At 40.1% G+C, this 20718-nt stretch overlaps 1 protein-coding gene across 3 annotated transcripts in view; it reads left to right on the top strand.

Moving 5' to 3' along the window:
* Positions 1-20718, top strand: part of LOC117000057 (BMP/retinoic acid-inducible neural-specific protein 3) — a 192780-nt gene that overhangs the window by 111028 nt on the left and 61034 nt on the right. For all 3 annotated transcript variants that reach the window (XM_033067404.1, XM_033067406.1, XM_033067405.2), the window contains one exon: positions 7501-7691. In XM_033067404.1, coding sequence (XP_032923295.1) covers positions 7501-7691 — 191 coding nt within the window. The remainder of the gene's footprint in view (positions 1-7500; positions 7692-20718) is intronic.

Raw genomic sequence — 20718 nt, 5'->3', positions numbered from 1 at the left:
CAGGGAAGCTGAGGTAGGGTAGTGTTTTCTCACCTCAGAAAGACTCCAAAATGCAGTAGCTGCCACAGCCCTGCCCAAATTTTCACTCAGAGGGGGACAGTGTTGACTTCTGGGCTCTGCCACTGCTTAATGAAGTCAAAGGGAGTTTTTGTGTTAACTTGGGGTTTGATTTAGGTCCCTAATCTCAATTTTTAGGCATGATTTGAGGTATACCTGCTGCCTTCCATTATCACTGGATGGGTGCTGAATACTTTGAAAAATTGGTTCAATTACAATTCAATTACAATAATTACAGGGAATTAGTAATTTCTAAGAAAGCTTTCATGAGGTAGCTAATAAACCCATACTTTCCTGGATGTGTTAGTTCTCATTTTTTGGGCTGGATTGAATGGAGATTCCCACAGATGCTTGTCCACATTTGATTAAAATGTAATTAGATTTTTAAATTATTTTAATAATGTATTAGTACTTTCCCTTTAATTACAAGTTGTTTTATTGTGAAAGCTTGTCACTTATGCAGCTTGTTAAAAGCAGAAGACCAAACTGAATGTGCACAGTACTTTTATTTAATGAATCCCCAATCATCTGTATTCATGGACAGAAAGGAAGACTTGGCAAATGAACGATGCTGTGATAAGATTTGTGTGCCTCTGTGACCATTTGGTTTCCATAAAGATCCCTTTTTGAGCATAAAGGGAACTTTTGCACATGGTTGTTTGTGAAACATTCCCCAGTCTTTATTCACAAACACAGAAATACACTGCTCAAGGGCATTCAGAAATGAGAACTAAGGGAGAAAAGTTCTATATTTCTTGCTGCCACAAGATAGCGTGGAAAGTGACATTTTCACTGCTTTTGTTATGGAAATTTTATCTCCTTGTGACACAAGCCCAAAATCCACAAGGAACTGCATGATTGGAGGACCCTGTGTGACCCTGAGTGGGCACTCAGTATTACAGTAATTTCACAAGTATAAGACGCACCAGATTATAAGGCGCATTTCTGGATGTCGGCAAATTTCTGAACTTTGCCCATATATAAGGCGCACTTTTTTTTTTGCGCAAGGATCCGTGCATAACAAAGTAACGAATTAGTAACAGAATCCCGCGATCGTGGAGTTTACTGGCAGGTGCTCAATTTTTAAACATTTTTCACAGATTGGCGTAGCCTTTAAATGCAGCCCCAGGTGCCTTCCCCATGCCGCAGGCCCCGGCACTCCCGCCCGCCCCTGGCGCCAGCTGGCACAGCTTCACTCGCGGCTATCGCAGCTGGTGCGGTTTGGCTCGCGGCTCGGCGCTGTCGCGGCTCGCACTTCCGGGTTGGCAAATTTCCGAACTTTGTCCATATATAAGGCACATCGGATTGTAAGACGCACTTCTGGGTTTCGATCAAAATTTTAGTCAAAAGGGTGTGCCTTATAGTCGTAAAATTACTGTACTTTCCCTCCTTTTGTTTTGCATCTATACTTTTCTTTTGCCTGCCCCCAGTAACATGAAATGATGGTTCAGTTTGCAGGAACTACACTTTAATGGGCTGCAAAAAGCAGATGTGAGCTTAGGAGCTGGAGCTGTGGGATGAGTGTGAGAGGACAAAACCGAATCCCTCCAGCATTAGAGACATTCCTTTAATGCTGTTCCTAGGGAAAAGGCCATTTAGCAAAGCAATAGTGTTGGAGATGAGGATAATCAGCACACCACAATGAGATGATAGGCTCTTGTTCCAGGCATTTGGGTGAAGTGAGGCTGATTTGGGTGCTTTGCAAGAGGAAGACAGCTGGCTGTGCAAGAAAGTCCTCCTGCCCATGGAAACATGGTAAGGGCTCTGAATAAACCAATTTTCTGGACAAAGCCAAAGCTTCTCGTGAGAGGAGAACCTCCTTAAGCAACTGTCTAAGTGGTCATCTGAAATGTTCCAGGTCCATTTATTTTTACTGCTATTGTCTGTCATCTTTGCTCAAGGTGTTCATTACCAGACCATCAATCCATTCAGCTCTCTGGGTCAGGAAACAGCCCTTGATGTTGCTGAAGGCTTTGTGAATCGAGAGGAAAAGAGGCAGTTTTGTCTTTAAAACAGACAGTTTTAACAGGTGTGGGCAGATCACCTCGACCCCAGCCTCTCTCCACTGATTGCAGCCCTGCAAGTGTGATGGTTACACCTTTCCTTTTCCAGGAGTGCCAGCTTTCCTGCCCCACATTAATATTCCCCTGGAGCTGCCTGTTATTCTGTCTGCAGGGATGGGGGAAATTGCCAGGTGGTGTAAAACAGTGAATCTCAATGAATTCTGAAGGATTTATTAGCACTTACTGCTGATATGACCTTTGCTTTCCGTAACACTCTCTCAAGGTAAAACACAAACTGTTGGCAAGAAAGGGAAGGACAGTCTCAAATGACTGATGTGAGAAAGAAACTTGGAAATTTTGCATTAGACTTGCAAATAACAATCACACCCCCTGTCCGGGTACGTAAATTCCCCAGCATTTAAGATCATGGAAGCTAAGGGGAGGGAAAATGCATGAAATACATTAACTTTCTTTCCTCTCTCAATGAAGAAAAAATTTAAATCCTTAAACAGATGGTGTGTATGGAATTAACGTGCACTGTTATTCACTTGAACCATGGAAATGATACCACATCTGTCCTGACATTAAATTATATAGTTTTTGAGCCTTTGCATTTCCATCAGCATCTGCTTAAGTTTGGGAAAATGACCTGCTAAAACCCTAATGTACCTTTGGTGATCCAAACAGGAATAGATTTTCTACCAGCTAGTAGAAACTGGTGTGTTTATTTAGGTGTACTTATTTACGTGGTAGCTGAGGTATTTTATTTAATCAGAAACCTTTGAGGAGTTCAGAGGCCAAAGACCCTTAGTCCTGTGGAATATACATTTATGTGCATGAAGAGAGAGCTCTAAGGAGGCATCTGTGGGTTATGCTCAGCTATAGCTATCTTGGAGTGTTGTCCTTTAATTCCTGTTTCCTCTCTTTCTGGTATGAAGTGATGGGAACTGCTTGGATCACTGCTTTTTCCTACCATTTCCCAGTCCACAGATGAAAATATGAAACATCAGGGCCTATAATCCCTTTATTATTCCAAAGATGTGGGTACAGGCAAATAAGCTCTCAACAACTGAGGCAGAAAATAGCACTTAGTATTTAAATCATATGAATATGTATTGTTATGTATAACAAAATATATTTACTCCTTCAATAGCTGGTTATATTTAGTTACAGCTGTTACTGCATTATTCCAATTCCACAATGTTGATGGAGATTTGCATTTTAAATTTAAATAATTCCTGAATATGTTTTTATGTTCTTGAGACAAACACAACATTTATTTCTAATTTCTGAATGCCACTTAGCAACTGTTATTTAGGAGTCTTACATTCTAAATGGCCAGAGAGTGGTTGTATATTTGGGAAAATTTCCATATACCTATTTTTTTTTTTAACAGCATGTGTGGTTGGGAGCTAGTAGAATTTATAAGTACATATAATGGACAATATGTTCTTATAAACCCAGTAAGAATTAAAAACTGGAGTTAAATTATAAGCTTGCATATTCCAGGCCTGGTAGGGACAGTTCTGTGGCAAGGTCAGTGAAGAGCATGACCATCAGTCCCCTGCTCCTGCAGTGATTCTCTGTCAGTGACAGCCCCACACGGAAATAAAAAATCCCTGTAATGACTGAGAGCTTCCAGAACCACCCATCGGGCATTGTTTTGGGAGGACAACTTAGTGTTTCCATGCTGCTTCCTTTTAACCTGAGAAAGTGAAGTTCACTGTCTCTTGAATTTTGGGAAGCAGACCGAATGCTGCTTTCAGAGCTTGTGAAAAGCACAGCTGGGAGGATTTGATGCTGAATAATCATGTTTTGTAAGTGTTCACTGTCATTACTCCTTTGCAGTTCTTAAAATTCATAACCTTGAACAGTTTTCTAAATCACATTTGTTTTTAGCTGATGCTTGGATGTCTTCTTAGACTGCTTTACAGTGGCAGACAGTCACCAGTGGAAAACAAGATTCATCCATGTTTTCAATGTGACAAAAGAGTCTCTTTTGGCGTGGGTTTAATTTTCTCCAAATGAACTTAAAACTCAAATTGTCTTCCCAAAATCAGAGTTGGCAGTGTTATTTCCCAAACCCTGAAGTTCTTGATGCTGATGTATGAGGCAATCCACTTTTTCTAGCAAGAGCTCAATCAACTCTGACAGATGAAAAACTCTGTGAACAGTCTTTTGGGCAGCAAATATTTTTGAGCTGCCCCTGATGGCACCTGCTGGTAGGACAATGCCTGGGAATGCTGATGATGATCTTGTGTGAGATGCCATGAAAATATTCAAAGCCATTTCAGTCTGGTTGCAAAGAATGAAAACCTAAAGGTATCTGTCAGGGCATGGAGACAGAACCTGCAGGGCTGGGGGTGCCAGGGATCCTCCCTGCCAGACACACACCCACCAACAACTGCCATGGAAAAAGCAGGACAAGACAAATAGGATGATGTGATAACTCTGGCGTGTTCCAAGTGTTCTTTTCCTGAGATGTTCTAACCAAAGTAAAGTATCACAACATGCAACCCTGTCTTTTTTCAAGGCTTGTTTGTTTTTGAAATGGGATTTTTTTTATGGCAGTTCTGCTATCTGCTCCTGGGGAGCAGGGAACGGGATTTTTTTTAGTGTGAACCAAACTCAACAAACTCTGTTTTAATAATAAAACTTAGCATAATTCTGTTGGAGTATAAGGAGCCTCACCATCTCTACTAACGACTAATACAGATCAATCAAAAGGGTTTACATGAGAACAAAGTGCAGTGGGTGCTCTGTGGGCTGGAGAAGCTTTCCTAAAGAAACAGGCTGGGAGAGCTGGGGTTGTTCAACCTGGAGAAAAGAAGGCTTCAGGGAGACCTTGCTGTGACATTTCAGGACTTAAGAGGGCTCATGAAACAAAGAGTGATTTTTTACATGGGCAGATAGTTATAGGATAAGAGAAGGGTTTTGAGATAAAAGAGAAGACACATAGATTAGATATTAGGAATATCTCAACGTCACCCTCAACTCCCTGTGAGGGTGGGAGGCCCTGGCACAGGGTGCCCAGAGAAGCTGTGGCTGCTCCTGGATCCCTGGAAGTGTCCAGGTTGGATGAGTCTTGGAGAAACCTGAGATAGTGGAAGGCATCCCTGCCCATGGCTTGGATAGAACTGGATAATCTTTAAAAGTCCTTTCCTACCCTAAACCATGTATTTTAAAATCCTTTCCAGAGGTTTTCTGCAGCTTTAAGTCGTTGTTTCCTTTGCCCTTACAATTCATTATATTTTCAGTGGAAATGTAGTAGACTTTGCAAAAGCCACTTTAATCTAAACAAACTATCTCGGACCTCTGGAAAAGGGGAAAACATGGAGAGAAAGCTCCGAGTAAAATTTTGCACCTAATCTGTGCACCCTGAACTGGCTGCTGGCTGCTGGCCACTCTGAGCTCTGATGTTGTCTTTCTGATACCACAGAACCATGGAATGGTCTGGGCTGGAAGGCATCCTTGGAATAGGTTGTTCCAGGCCCTGTCCAACCTGGCCTTGGACTCTTCCAGGGATCCAGGGGCTGTCACAGCTTCTCTGGGCACCCTGTGCCAGGGGCTCAGCACCCTCACAGAGAATGATTTCTTCCTAATATCTGTTCTAAGCCATGTTTTTGCAGCTCTACAAACATCTGCACAAAGCCCATGGCCCCTCTCTCGAATCTCAGCCCACTCCATTGTTTTTTCATCCCAGGAACATCTTTCATCCTCGCTGGAGTCACAAGGCAGGTTGTGACAAGTCAGGTTTTATTGCATGGCATAGTTAAATGCTAGCAAAGCTGAAACCTAGAGCAGGTTCTGATGGCAGATTTCTCTCAAGGGATAGGTCATTAGAGTTTGCTGTGCTTTCCCAGCTCCCTCCTCACAGCAGTTGTGAACCTTTGTCTACATATTACAGCAGAAAGATTAAATAATTGGGTGGGGAAATCCTGGTACTTAAGGAGGCTGTGTTAATTCCTGGTTCTCTGGAGCTTCAGGCAATTAATCCCTGCATTGATGATTTCATGTACAAAATAATGACCCATTAGGAGACTGTAGGAGGAGAAGCATAAATGTAGTGGTGGAAACTGAGGAAAGCTCCAGCTGGAACAGCCACCTGTTCCTTCCAGGACCAAAGGAATATTCTGGACAAACCCTGCAGGTCTAATTAGATAAAAAGCTCCCGTATAATGCCATTTTTATCTGTGCAAGGTCTGAGGGGCTTGACTGTCCTCAGAATTTCTGAGAGATTGGGAAACAACGTGCATTGGGGAACAAGGAGTGTGCTTTTGTTAACCAAAGACAAATTTTGCAAAATGTGATCTCCTGCACACAGGCACATGTTCCTCACTTAGCATTGCTCACCACCAAGATTAGCTCCCTTCAAAGATGATGTCATGTTTTCATCCTAGATTTCTATCCTACAGCTATTACTTTTTGGCACATAAACCCATCTGAAGTTGGCATCCCATCCTCTCTGCACAGGCACAGTGCCACTGCAGCAGATGGGTGAGCAGTGAAAGTAGCACAAGTGGCAAGTCAGACCTTAGCAGGGTAACTTCCTTTCCAGGAACTAGGAAAAGGCACTCAGTGCAGTTGTTCAGCACCTAAAATCCAGGTATAATGACATTATTAATCAATTGTTGAGCTAAATGCTGAAGAATGCAGGTTACCAAACACGCGCTCAGAGAGTGAGGCGATTATCTCCTGCCCAATTTATTTTGGACATAAATTGCACAGAAGAAAATAATGGCTCCAGAAATTACTTTTCCAATTTGTTTTGTCATGTAAAAGGTTTTGCCTAAACTCTTTACTAAATGAATTAATTCTTGCTTAGCCTGAGACACAGGAAAATATATCCATTAAGTAGATGACAAACATGGAAAATTTGTCAGTATCAGTAGGTGTGTTATGGAAATGTTCCTAAGAGCTCACTCAGTTAAGCAAGTCAGATTTTTGGGTTTCAATAATCTTACAGTAATTAAAATTTCTGAATTGAACAGTATTTATCCATGTCTCTATAAAAAGACAGGAAATGAGAAACCCACAACACGAGTTGCCGGAGCTTCTGTTTTCTTTTGGAAGAACAGCAACCCTCTGAAACCCCTACATTTTTCAGTTACAGAAATTTGGTTCAAGGCAACTGTTCTATCAGATTTGAGGCACTGCTGAATTGATTAGAAAGCACATGGTTGCTCATAACAAGGTGTAACAAGGTGTCTTTCATCTAAAATCAGCTATGATAGGTGTTAGGAGAGAAGGAAACAAACATCTCAAGTATTACACTGCTTTCATTTTCTTTTTTGCTAACATAGAGCACTACAGAATGAATGTATGAAGTGACCTTGTAAATAAACATATTTTTTATGTGCTTCAAGTCGAACATCTACAAAATCTCTCCGTGCTGTTGCACATTGCTAATGCCTGCTGGGGCTTCTGTTTCCCTGCCCAGGAGAGGAGTCACTCACAATTTTTGTGGACAAAAGGAAGCTGAGCAAGAGGTCGGAAGGGAGCGACCCCAGCACCAACAGCTCCGCGGTGACGCTGGAGACCCTGCACCAGCTGGCAGCCTCCTACTTCATCGACAGGGACAGCACCCTGCGCCGGCTGCACCACATCCAGATCGCCTCCACCGCCATCAAGGTAGGGACAGCTCCAGGACACACTCCAGGGGAGGCCCAGCCCCACCAGCTGCTCCTCAGGGCAGGTGTGGTTTGAGCAGTAATTGGTAGCAAAATAATCGCTTTTATTTGGTTTTTTACCCAAATCAAAGTGTTCCATTTATATAAGGAAGATGCTAGCGTGGAAGAGGGTCTAAAGATGTACTAGAGATATTAGTGATGAATGATGCATAATTTGATTGATACAGAAGTGTTTGTGGAAGTGTTTGATCATTGGGATAACCTCATGAATGTGCGATCAGTCAATCCATTTACAGACATGTCTCTTCTTTCTTTTTCTTCTTTCTTTTTCCTCTTCTTCTTTCTTTTTCTTCTTTCTATTTCTTCTTTTTCTTCTGTTTCTTCTCTTCCTTCTTCCTTCTTCCTTCTTCCTTCTTCCTTCTTCCTTCTTCCTTCTTCCTTCTTCCTTCTTCCTTCTTCCTTCTTCCTTCTTCCTTCTTCCTTCTTCCTTCTTCATATAGTTATTCTACTCCTGTGCCTAATTTTTTTTTTAAATGACCTTTGGAACAGTTTGGCTCTACAGTTTTGTGGAGATGTATTATTTTCTGTTATGAACTAGTTTTAGCACAGTTTGCCACTCAAAGTATCCTCTGTGCTGACTGCTGCAGGTCACTCCTAGCACTGGAGGATGTTTGGCCAAGATCAGTGCCCCAGGTAGGACATGAAGCAACAAGTGTCCTCCTGAGGAGATCTCTAGTCTTATGTTACTCATTTGAAATATCCTCTCCCAGTTTATTTCCAGCTTTGAAGGGCAAACAAAATTGTGACTTGCAGTTGTTCCAGGGTGGGTTCAGCATGGATTGTAGGAACATCCTTAAACATTCCCTTAAAGAGTGGTGAGGCATTGGAAGGTGCCTACAGGGCAGTAGTGGAGTCCCCATCCTTGGAGGTGTTCAAGAAATGAGCAGATGAGATGTGGGTTAGTTGGCAGAGTGATTTGAAGGTTAATGTTCTTGGAGGGCTTTTCAATCTAAATGGTTAAATTCTGTGATTCTTGCTGCAGGCCATGGTATCACCCATCCCTCAGATGTGACTTATCTTCATAACCTGACTGTTATGTAGATGTACAGCAACCTTTAAAACAAGGCCCCATCCACATGCAAAAATTCCTTCTATATGAAGATAATTGATGATTGCAGTGGTAACTCAAGTGACAGAACATAGAAATGTAGAGAGAAAACACCACCTGAAAGAAATCCATCCTTTCTAGCCACTGAAATATTTTAAAGAAAATTTGTGTTACAATGCAAAATTCAACCCTGCCCACCTACAGTTTACAGAGGGAACCTTCTGCATGTTCAAAGATTTCTACAGCCACTACAAATGAAAGATTTCTCTCCAGCCTCCTGCTGAGGTGGATGCAAACCAAATGGTAGTCCAGCAGCAAGTCTGATCTGCTTAATTGACAGCAGGAGCCTCTAGGAAAGGGTTCTCACATCAGATGCACCAGTGCTGATAAATGAAACCCTGGCTTCTTCCACCACTTTCATTGAGAGGCCAGGAACATTTGCATGACAAATTTCTACTGTCAGAACACTTAATTGAACAAAAAAACCTATTTCTATTGAAATGCAGGAGCACAAAAACAGCCAAGGAAGGCTTTTTTTTTTTTTTTTCTTTTTTTTGGTTCTATATGTACAGGTTTTTGAAAGACTTTTGCTTTTAAACTAGAAAACCATCAAGTAAAGTTTTAGATTCAGGGTGTAGGTAGCACATTTGAAGATTATTCATTGAAACATATATACTGACATGTGAGTTAAGAGTACTTTGCATACAGGTGCTGAACCAGACCTCTGTCCCAGCCTGAGGGTTAGCTTGGGAAAAGTGACACCCTGAAGGACCAGGGTGACCCTTAGAGCCTTCCCTCCTGTTTTGGTTTGAATGACAGGTGTTTGTTAAGAAAGGCAGGAGCCTCTTTTGAAATGGAAGATGTAAACTTCTTCCCCCTAAATAATTATAATTTTGAAATTAAGGGGGTTTTAGGCAAAGATATGGGAATAGGGAAAACAGTTATTTATTAGGAAAAATTAAAATAGAAATAAACCAACCAAACAAAAATATGACATGGAACACAGAAGCCTTAAGACATGATTCAAAAGCCCTGACATTTGCAGTTAAATCAGGGCACTCTGGTGCACAAATGAAATCTGCCACTCATGTTGCTGGAGTTTGGGGCTTCGAAATGAACAGGAATAATTTGCTTTGCTGTTTGACTTACTGTTTGTCACATTTTCTGTGACATTGGGCAGTCTGAAACTGCAGCAGGAGTTAGGAAAAAATAGCATAACTGCTTGCACATCAACATATTTTCTGATTGTAGTGCTTAGAGACCGCTATTTGATGGCTGGGACACCTCTACAGTGTTATTTCAGAAGAGAGATTACAAATATTATTTCTTCCCTCCAAAACCACATAACCCCCCACAAACAAAGCCAATATGTGTTCCTTTTTCCCCCTAGTTGGTATAAGCATCCCTTTTCAGATTAGACTACATCACTCTCACACCTCTTTTTTTCCTCTATTTCTATGAAAAAATTTGCAGATTTTCTCTTAGAAAAAGGATAATTTTTATGCACATGTGCTGTGTCTTCTAAACCACAGGCTACATTAATTCTGTGTCCTTTCTTGTAATTTTTTTGTTTCTCCTACTACTCATGACATAATTATCCATAAAAGTAGCATTGAGGCTTCTGCTGATGGAGGTTCTGCATTCATCATCTAGACAATCCACTGTTTATTCCACATTAAAAGAGGTAACATCATCCTGTGGCAACATTTGCTGACTGGAAATCAAAATGCCCATGGGAAGAGCCTATCAATATTTAATATATTTCAAAGCCCCTGACACATACATTCTTTCAATATGATTTTTGCACATGCATTTTACCGCAAGTGCTGAGGCTCATGTACTAAACCAACACTTTGGAGCTTCCAGGGCCTCACTGGAACCTCACCAGGTGCCTGAGGGCTCTGTCTCATTTGCATAACATTTACATGAGCATACAGCCTGTTGTGTTTGAAATATGACATGTCCTACATCACTTCCTTGGCACGCTCATTTCGGAGGCGTTTTCCTACCAAAAGCTCTCTTCAGCTGCAGGGATGGCTGCTGGTTCTCCTTATTAACAACCTATTAGGATGATGGGGTGTGCTCTGCTCCTGTCTAATAAAACCCTGCCTGGCAGTGGGAGCAGAATACAGATAAAGGCAGCAGAATACAAATAAGGCAGCAGAACACAAATAAAGGCAGCGATTTTTCCCATCTCCTGTCACTGCCCACTGGCAGAATGACCCCGCTGAGCTTTCCTGGGTGCTGTGACCCCACTCCCACCAGCTCATTAGGGACTTTTGTGGTTGTGGGTGGGTAGAAGAGGGCTGTGCACAGCACAGCTGGGTTTCACCCTGCTTCCTGAGCCCCAGTTCTGCTCCTCTCAGATGACCACGGTTCCCGTTTGCAACGAGCTGTAATTCCAGCACAGCCCCTAACAAACCTCTGCAACGAGTCCAAACTAATGTGCAGAGCACAGAAAAACCACCTTGGTAACAGTAAATTAAATATTACTGAATAGTCTCACTGCATCCTGCAAAATTATAAACACAGTTATGTTACAGCATTGCCATTAATGAAGTGAGGCTGTTCCTTAGCTGTCTCTTGGAGGATATTGTCTCCCACCCCAGAACACACCTCCTTTTGTGGGAGCTGGGCCAGGTGAGTACAGCAGAGGTGTTATTGTAGAGTCCAAACAATTCTGGGACAGCCACAGTGCAGCAAAGGAACATGAGGCAACAGAAGAACAGATGCATAAATTGAATTTTCCACCAGCTCTTTACAGCTATTTACAGCCCATTTATTCCATCGGAGTGAGAAAGAATAAACATCCCTGAGAACGTGCCCTGTAATTCCAGTTAATTTTATTGTGCAATTTGCTTTTTACTTTCCCCAAACCACTTTTTTTCTTTGCTGTGAGAGATTTAAGTGTTTTGTTTTATCTGAGAAGTTTAGATTACAAAGAACAGGGTTCTATTGTGGTGGTAACTATATCTGATTATCTATAATTAACCTGTGAATGACTCATGGTGGGCTGTTAGATGGAAAACTTAAGTGTAATGAAAAATAATTTCTCACTCAAACCTCAGACTGAAATACAGACTTTAATTTTTCTGTTTTCTTTGTTTTGTCTGAAAAAACTTGCTTGGTTCATTTTTTTTTTCCTTTATACCTCCTATTTGCGTGTGTTTTTCTGTGAATTCAAGTAATTGCCATAATCAAAAGTAGAAATGCTGAAATACTCTAAAGCCTTGAGCTTTTGTCAGATTTCTGGCAAATTCTAAATCTCAACAGTTTGCACACTTTTGTATAAACAGACAATTTTGGGGAAGCTTTTGAAATCCAGATCTTGAACCCTTTTTGCCCTCACTTTATCCATTCAGTTTGTGGATGGAATTTAAGACTGTACAGCTGTGAAACCTTGTAGAGATTGGGAAAAAAAATTTACCCAGCAACAGCTTTAAAGTATAAAATCACAGCTAGAAACATTGTTTTGGAAAGTCCTGTGATAGCAGGGTTTTTTTGATTTCATTGAAGAAATGAAATATAAATGTAAATTTAATTGTAACAATACACAAAACGAAGAGCCAGGAGCTATTGATCCTTATTAAAAAATTGGTGTTTTCCCTGTTGTGTAGGTTTGGTGACATAGAAATGTCAAGGAAAAGCCACAGGACAGATTTCCAAGGACAGGTATTGTTCAGGACCATTATGAAATGCCAAGTTCTCCACTACCCTGGGAAATCAGAATACCTTCATACAAGACAAAGCTTGCTATTTTTCCAAGGGGGAGTTAAACGTTAGGAAAAATACAGGAATTATGATCTTGAATGCTTTTTCTTCCCCGAAATTTCTGTGAGAATTGAATACTTTTGCAGTCTTAGAAACTTTTGAGTCTTTAGAAATCTCACTCAATATTAAGAGCTTCGCGAACCCAGCTTACTGTTAATATGGCCAGGCATGAATTTTAAATTTAAATTTTAATCATAATCTCATCCAGAAGGACTGGGACCTGCAATTAGACTTTGGGCATGGCCCAAAGGTAGCTAAGAAGTCTCTGTACCATCTTCTTCTTCACAGGATGAGATTTGTGTTTGTGTCACTATAAAAAATTAAATTCCTGAGGTTTCATACTTTTTTAAATGTGAAAACTGCCGGAGATCTTTGGATTAAATTCACCATAGGTAAAGCAAGGTATCTTGTGACTGCTATGTGTGCACTATTCTCTAATTCTAAGAATACACCAAGTGAAAGGTTGGGTATGTATTTCCATATCTTATTGAAGAATTTAAGGTGATGGTATTAAAAAACCCTTTAATTCATTTGGACAGTTGAGTTTTAATTAAACTGAATCTCCAGGGCTGCTTTCTCTGAAAGGTAACAGAGGTTAGCTCTTGAGCAGGTGTAAAGCAGCACAGCTTCTGTGAGAATCTGGCCCTCAATAATTCAGAGTGAGAGAAAAGGAGGGGGAGAACCTAAAATATCTGAAGGGGGCTTTCAAGAAGGCTGGAGAGGAACTTTTGACAAGAATAGGCAGTGATGGGAGAAGGGAAAATGGCTTTAAGCTGAAGGAGAGCTGGGTTAGGTGGGGTATTGGGAAGGAATTCCTCCCTGTGAGGGTGATGAGGCCCTGGCACAGAGAAGCTGTGGCTGCCCCTGGATCCCTGGAAGTGCCCAAGGCCAGGCTGGATGGGGCTTGGGCAACCTGGGCTAGGGGAAAGTGTCCCTGCTTTCAGAACAATACAATACAATACAATACCACATAATAGAGATTCTTGGATAAGCATTTTGGAAAGATTTTGGATAACTATTCTCCACTTAATAAAAAAAAAAAACCCCAAATCACCACAAAACAACAGATTAGGATAGAATACATTGCATGATAGAGCAAAACAAATTAAGTTTCTATTAGTTATGAATTTAGTCAAGAGAGAAGAGTGAAAAACAAGCAGGGAGATGAAGACTGCCAAACCCTGAGCAGTCTATAAATATACATATGTAAACGAGAAACCTTAACAGCACTCACACAACACTTGCCATCACAGTTGTCAAAAACCTATAAACAATTCACACTACAGTTCCTTAAATGTTCCATACTCTTTTTTTTTTTTTTCTCCTTAAAAAAGTGAAATTAAATAAACCCAGAAGATGGAGAAGGGTTTTAGTATTGAGAGCTCCACAGTGAACATATTGAACAGTGTAGTTAGAGCATTCCAGCAGGAATTTGAAGGCACTCAGACTTGTACAGATTTCAGTTTGATCTTTATTCTGGCTGGCTTGTGTATGGGTTGGGAAACTTCAGCATTCTGCCTATCCTCCCCCCTCTAATTGGCAGCTACTGCTTGCCAGCAGGTCAGAGAATGTCAAGCAAGGACTATAAAATTCACAGAACTTTTGCCTGCCTCTGAGCTCTCAGAAATAGGAGATAGCATGTATAAACAGCATGTATGAACACAGAGGTCAGATTAGAAAAAATATCTCAGAAGGATAGAGAGTCTGCATCAGAAGAAATCAGCTTAGAGAATAATAAAAGGCTATGGAAAGTTTTCCATTTTCATATTATTTTTCCTAGAGAATTTTTGGCCATAATACTTTTTTGCATGTTTTGTTATTATGGTTTATGATTCAATCTGCAATCATCCCCTTCAATCTATTCATTTAGTGTGAAAAATAATCTCTTGTGTGGGAATCCTTCACAGCTAACTGGCACTGAGAGTTATATCATTGCTGTCTTCTGCATTTCACTGTTATTTTTACCTTGCAGACCTTCTCAGGGAGCTTCAGCAGAATTTGCATGTCTGACAGCAAAACTATAATTTAATCTCTTACAAGTTAATATATATAATGCCTCTACATGCTGAAGCAGAGCTCGGTTAAAGAAAGGTTTCATTATTCATACAGGACACTTTCTACACTATGGAGTGATCATTATTTTCAGATCTTTAATGCCTGAAAGGTTGGAAGTTTCATCACTGTTCTACAGGCTTTACAGCAGAATCCAGTAAGCAAAATAAAAAGTGGTTCTAATTTTTCCTGGTCAGGTTGTGACCTTATGCAAGGAATAAACACCACTTTCTTTTCTTCCATGTTGGTATCACTGAGATCAGGGTTTCCACAAGTCAGCCTCAACTACCATCTTCCCAGTCTGATAAACTACTAGTCATTATCTCTCCCTGGATAGCCCAATTTAACCCTTTCATTCCCAGAGAATAGCTAATACATTTCATGGACCTTGGTATTCTTCCTTTGAATTGTATTAAAAGTAATATGAAAAGAAATAATAAAAAGGCCCTTTTGTGTCATGGTTATAATAGTTCATTATTTGCCAACATTTGTAATAATTCCACCAAATGGAGGATATGGGAGTCTCCCAAGTAATATGTACATTTATAAGGAAATTTAATTTTATATCTTCTCCAAGTATGTATAGAGTCTAGCAAATAAAAAATCTTTCCATGTTTTTTCTTCATCTTTTCATAAAATTCTTGATGTGTAAAATTTGATGATGATAAAACCTTGATGGTAATAGAGAAAATGGTTTGAAGAGGACCATTTAAATATTTTTCTCGTCATGTTTTAGTCTACTTAAGTAGAGTAAAACATGCAGGTGGTTGAGATTTTTTCAATTCTGAGCAGAACAAAGTCCTTTCACTTCCACAGGGCTCCACAGTCCTGATAATGAGTGTTACTTTCTTGTCACAGATTTCCTCTTTTTCCTTATGAACTTCTTCTCTAGATCCTTGTGCTCTTAGGAACTGTGGCTCTTTCTTTTTCTGGTTTTTTTGATGCACTTACCTTTATGATACATCATTCTTTGCCCTTGCCATTGGCTCATCTATGTGAGGACCAGAAAGGAATGAATAAAACCCCTTGGACAAGATCCTATATTCTATATTCTACATATTTTTTCCTACCCATAGTAGAACACATTCATGTATGTTTTAATGACCAGGTCTTGGTATTTGATAGGTCTTTCTATTCCCATGAATCAGGATGATGTGAAGGATTTTCCAGCTGGGCTCAGCAGTCAGTCTGAGCAACGCTGCCCTCGGAGCCTAATTCTAAGAGCAGTATTCTGTACACTAAAATATTTCTTCTCATTTAGTTCATGAAATAACAACATTGAGACTCACCAGGTTCTCAGACAGAACTCTCCATATGAATGAAACAGCCATATGAAATGAAGTTTAAAGCTTCAGTGTTAAGTTGATTCTCTTCTCTTAACACAAATTCAGCAAAGCTAAATTCCCTTTAGCTTGAACGACTGATAGGGATTTAATGATTAAATTATAGATCAGCTGCAGCTGCCTGGTCTGTAAGTAGGTCTGCAAAGAGGCAGGAAAACACACTAAAAACCACTTGTGTAAAAACAAGAGTTTAGCAAAGCTGTAAATTGAGAGTTGGCCATACCAATGAGACAGAAAGGGCAAATGTGTTACAATCATTTACCAGATGGAATAAATGGGTGGGAAGTAATGAGGATATAGCCTAAAAATAAATCCCTGCACACATCTCTGTGAGCCAGGCAGACACCCACGTTATGGACACTGATGTGATTCCTTGTGAGAGCTTGGGATGACAACCCCAGGAGGGGGAGTTTGATGGCAAAATCAAATGGACATGAAAAATGTCCTGTGAGATGCAGGGTGCTCCGAGCTGGAGTGCCACGGACAGCACAAATAACTCAGGAGTTTCTGGCCAGGAAATAGAACACCTGGAAACAGCTTAAATTGTTGAATTGTTAGAGATGGTGCTGAAATGTGCAACTAAGTTTTAGAATTGCACAGAAATGTACAATCAAAGGTAAAATCTCTATGGAAAATAGAGTTATTAATTAACTTGCCCTTATAATTTTTATTTTTAAGCTTCAAGACTTTAAATCCCTTTCGTGTTCTTTTTAGGACCTAATGTTAACCTGTCACATTTTTTCTTTGGCAGAAATTTGGATTTTTAAATTTTTTTTCTCTTAAAAATAGTATAGACATAATTTTAAGAACTAACCACAGTAAAGGTATAATGTTCCCAAATGATCCAAAGATAATTTTAATATTTATCAAGATGATCTTTTCCCTGACACCTCAAATAGAAAAGGAACATTTTCACTTTTCATCCTGATTTAGCAAGGACTATATTTTCTATTCATGCTTTCCCAACATAAAAAAAAAAAAAAATCCATCCAGCTGCAGTATTATTATGACTAATAATGTCTGTGAGTCTTATAAATAGGCAAATCATTCTGTCTTGTTGAAACTAATGTGGACACAGTGAAAAATCCCAGTGGCCTCAGCATTGCCTATTGAACTGGTCCATGAAGATACAAATCCTGCACCCAATACTCTCAGGAAGTGCTGGCATGGCCTTTTGCAGTTGGGTTAAATGTAAGAAGACATTTAACCTGTACAGTGTGAACCCCCAAATTTCTTTGAAGCCTTTTGTCCTTTATAAAGTAATGGAATTGTGTTTGGTAAAGGATGGAAAGTTGGAAATTGGGTTTTTCTTAGGTTAGCATCTTTGCTGTTGCTTTCTGCAGATACCTTGAGATTTTTATGAACATGAAATATTATTTTAATTTGTATCTGCAGTGTTCTCTCTGTTTCTAATTTTATCTTTTAAACCAAATATATAGATTTCATTTACTGTTTGCTGTTCAGCTGTCTCTTTAGGCAATAAAAGCTGAGAAAAAATAATATTAGTGTTAATTTAAGTAAGATATGGGCGAGCAGAAGTAGCTAAATGGAGACTGAAACAAAATCTTCCATTTTTATTACATTCTTGCTAACTCTGTTATTTCTGTGTAAGAGAACTTCGCTGTCATCTCTTCTTCAAGATTAATTAAAAGAGATAACTGTTCTTTTGGAGATAATGCCTGTCCTTATTCTCTGTATGAGGCTGCTGCACCTTTGATTTTCTGAAAGTGCAGGAAATAAAGGCTCTGGCATGGCTGCCCTGGGTGGTTTTCCAGCAACCTAATTTCCTGCAAACTTCCCTGTTGCAATCCAGAAGGGTGCATGGGAATGTGGCATCGGACAGGCAGCAGATTTCAAATGTCCTTGAACAGGGAAAACTGTGGCTGTCATGCCAGAGCTGTCAGTGCTGCCAGATTTGTTCCAATATTCTTGTGGATTCTCCTGGAGCTTGCAGACAGTATAGTGCTCCCTGAGATAGTGGGGAATAGCCTTGAGTAGAGAGGGGATTGTTCCCTATCAGACAGACCTGAGCAGTCTTAAAAAATCATAGCATTTTCAACAGATGTAACAGAGCAGAATTCAAATAGTGTGAGTTCATTTCCAGGTTCTGAAATGTTCTGATTTCTGAGGTATTTAATGCTTTGTGTAAGGAGAATACATTTCAATTTCCTTCTTATTTTAAGGTAACAGTCTGGTTCACAGTAAATTCCTGGGAGTGCAGAAACAAAGAAGTGCGAATGGAAGGATTAGGCTGATCTCTTGGGAAGCTTTAGTGCTGCATTCAGTAAAATTCAAAGTCATCTCCTTACCCAGAAAATTGAAAGAAGTCCCTATTTCCCTTCTAATGAAGTTAATGGAAATTTTGCAATTATCTCTTTTGCAGAAAGATCAAGTTTACTGTTCCTCTTCCATTTCACAAATGACAGAAAAATATGATGGGAGTGTTTCCAGGTCTCCTGAGTTAGGGGGCTCTTCAAATTGAAGTGCCAGCCCTATGCTGCCAGAAAATCTATTGAAGATATGTCATGCCTTTGAGGTATTGTTTTAGATTCCTGGCAATTAAAAAAATCATATTGAAAACATGAATCCAACCCGTGACATTGTGAATGCTTCTGGTTTGTCTGCACCTCCTTCAGAAATGTTCATCTAGCCTGCAGCGTGAGAAGTATCAGTGCTTGGAACACTCAGAAAATTTGATTTCTTTTAATTACACACTCATTAGCAGGAGTTTTTTAATATGTTCAATGACAAAAATAGGGCAGTGGAGCAGCAACTATTGTGTGGCAAAGGGAAGTGCTGGAATAAAGGTGCTTTTGTGAAAAACTGTGAAGCCTGGGGGGAAAAAAAAAGAAGAGAGTTGGCAGGAGATCCACATCTAAATAGAAAGTACATTTAGTGCCTATTTATTTGATCAACTCTTTTTGTAAGGTGAAATGAGCGTTGGCTGCAGAATGGGCAGGGAATACAGGGAGTGGGAGCATGGGCTGCAGGACAGGGTTTGAGGGTGAGGTTGGTAGGAACTCATGGAATCAGAACCATCACAGTTGGAAAAGACCTCAAATATCAGCAGATAAAGCCATCAGCCCAGCACCACCATGGTGTTATTCAGGACAATCCCAAAGCCTTCAGGTTTTTCCCAATTCCACACTTTTGCCCCATCCTCTGTCAGCACAACTGCCCAGAACAGACCTTGCTGCCTCATGCAGCTATGAGGAGTTTGCTCTAAATCCTTATTTGAATGTTCAAAGTATTAAAGAGGTTTATGTGAAGGTGAGCACAGCTGCCTATTCTGCAGTGACCAGCATTGCCTCATCCTCCTTTGTGCTGGCTCAGTTCTTACCCTTAGAAGCCAAATCCATTTTTAAAGAGTCCTGCTGAAGAGGACAGTCCTTTATGCAAGGCACACACCACCTCTGCATGGGCACTTCATTAGGAATATTAGCCACGTGTGCTTAAAAGGATGCACCAGGAGCAAAATCTCTGCAGAAATGTATTTCCCTTTTATTAGGAAAGTCTGCTATAGGCTTAATTATCATGGACAAAAAAAGCAGGCTGTTTCCCAGGGAAATACTACCCACTGATATCACAAGAATTCAGCCCTGCTTAAGTGCTAGGAGGTATGTTCTCAGTGCACTTGTAATCGGGTCATTATCACCATGGTTATGAGATTTAACTGACTGAAAACTGTAGGCATTTGTCTCATTAATGCCACATGTTAGAGTTTATTTCTGGGAGCTGAAAGCTGTTGCCCAGGGACACCTGTTCTGTGATGATCTCTGACAAGAAGGCACAGGACAGCATCCCTCCTGCTTCGTGCCAGGTGATCTCACAGGTGTGTTTTACTGGTTCTTAGGGGGTTCCAGTTGTTTAATAACTTTGTTCTGTGGTGCTTTGCTTTGTGAGTTAATGTTCTTTGTGGGCTTACAGGTCCTGCAATACAAACATTTGGCTCTAGTGCTCTTTGCCCTATGTCAGTCACTTCTGGACCATGCTACATTTTTGCATAATCTGCATTTCTATTTTATTACTTATCCCTCTCCTCTTTTTGGTTCACCTTTTTTTCCATACACATTCTGAAAAAAAAGTTTTCAGCTGTGATCTTGGGACTGAACATAGTCACACTTCTCTTCTTGGAAGATAATTAAAGACGTGCCATTGCCGTTCCAATTTCATTCCTATTGTTGAAACAAAAAGCATAAAATCATCAGTAACACTTGGCTCAAACCAGAATTAATGCATTTTTACAATTTCAAATTTTTTTTCTTCTTCTGTAGTCTATTTTTTATCATCAAAGTTACCCCAAAAAGTCCAAGACCAGGTTGGATGGAGCTTGGATCAACTTTGTCTAGTGGAAGTGTCCCTGTGGCAGGGGTTGGAATTAGATATTCTTTAAAGTCCCTTCCAACCCAAACCAGACTGTAACTGTATAATTTAGGAAAATCAAATCCTTTCATCTGATCTGAAAATGTGATAGAAATTCGAGGCTTTCATTTATCAATCACTCACAATTTTTTCTGATTTACAATCTTTGTGGAGTAGGATTTGTGTAGAGTGTACAAAAGCACATGTACCTGCATAACTTTGACCTCTGACTAGAGTTCTCATCCATCAAAAATTGAAGGTTAGATGATTTTTTATTCTTTAGCATTTCTTTTTTGCATACTGAGGCTATTCATTTTGAATATCTTCTTGCAATGTATTTTTTATTCTGAAGATAAGAGTACCAGAGCAAGGCAGCTGACAGAGGGTGTGAA

The sequence above is a fragment of the Catharus ustulatus genome, chromosome 9 (genome assembly GCF_009819885.2).
Source record: "Catharus ustulatus isolate bCatUst1 chromosome 9, bCatUst1.pri.v2, whole genome shotgun sequence".
Taxonomy (NCBI): Eukaryota; Metazoa; Chordata; class Aves; order Passeriformes; family Turdidae; genus Catharus; species Catharus ustulatus.
Note: the sequence above shows the minus strand (reverse complement) of the source record. Positions and strands in the feature narration are given on the sequence as shown.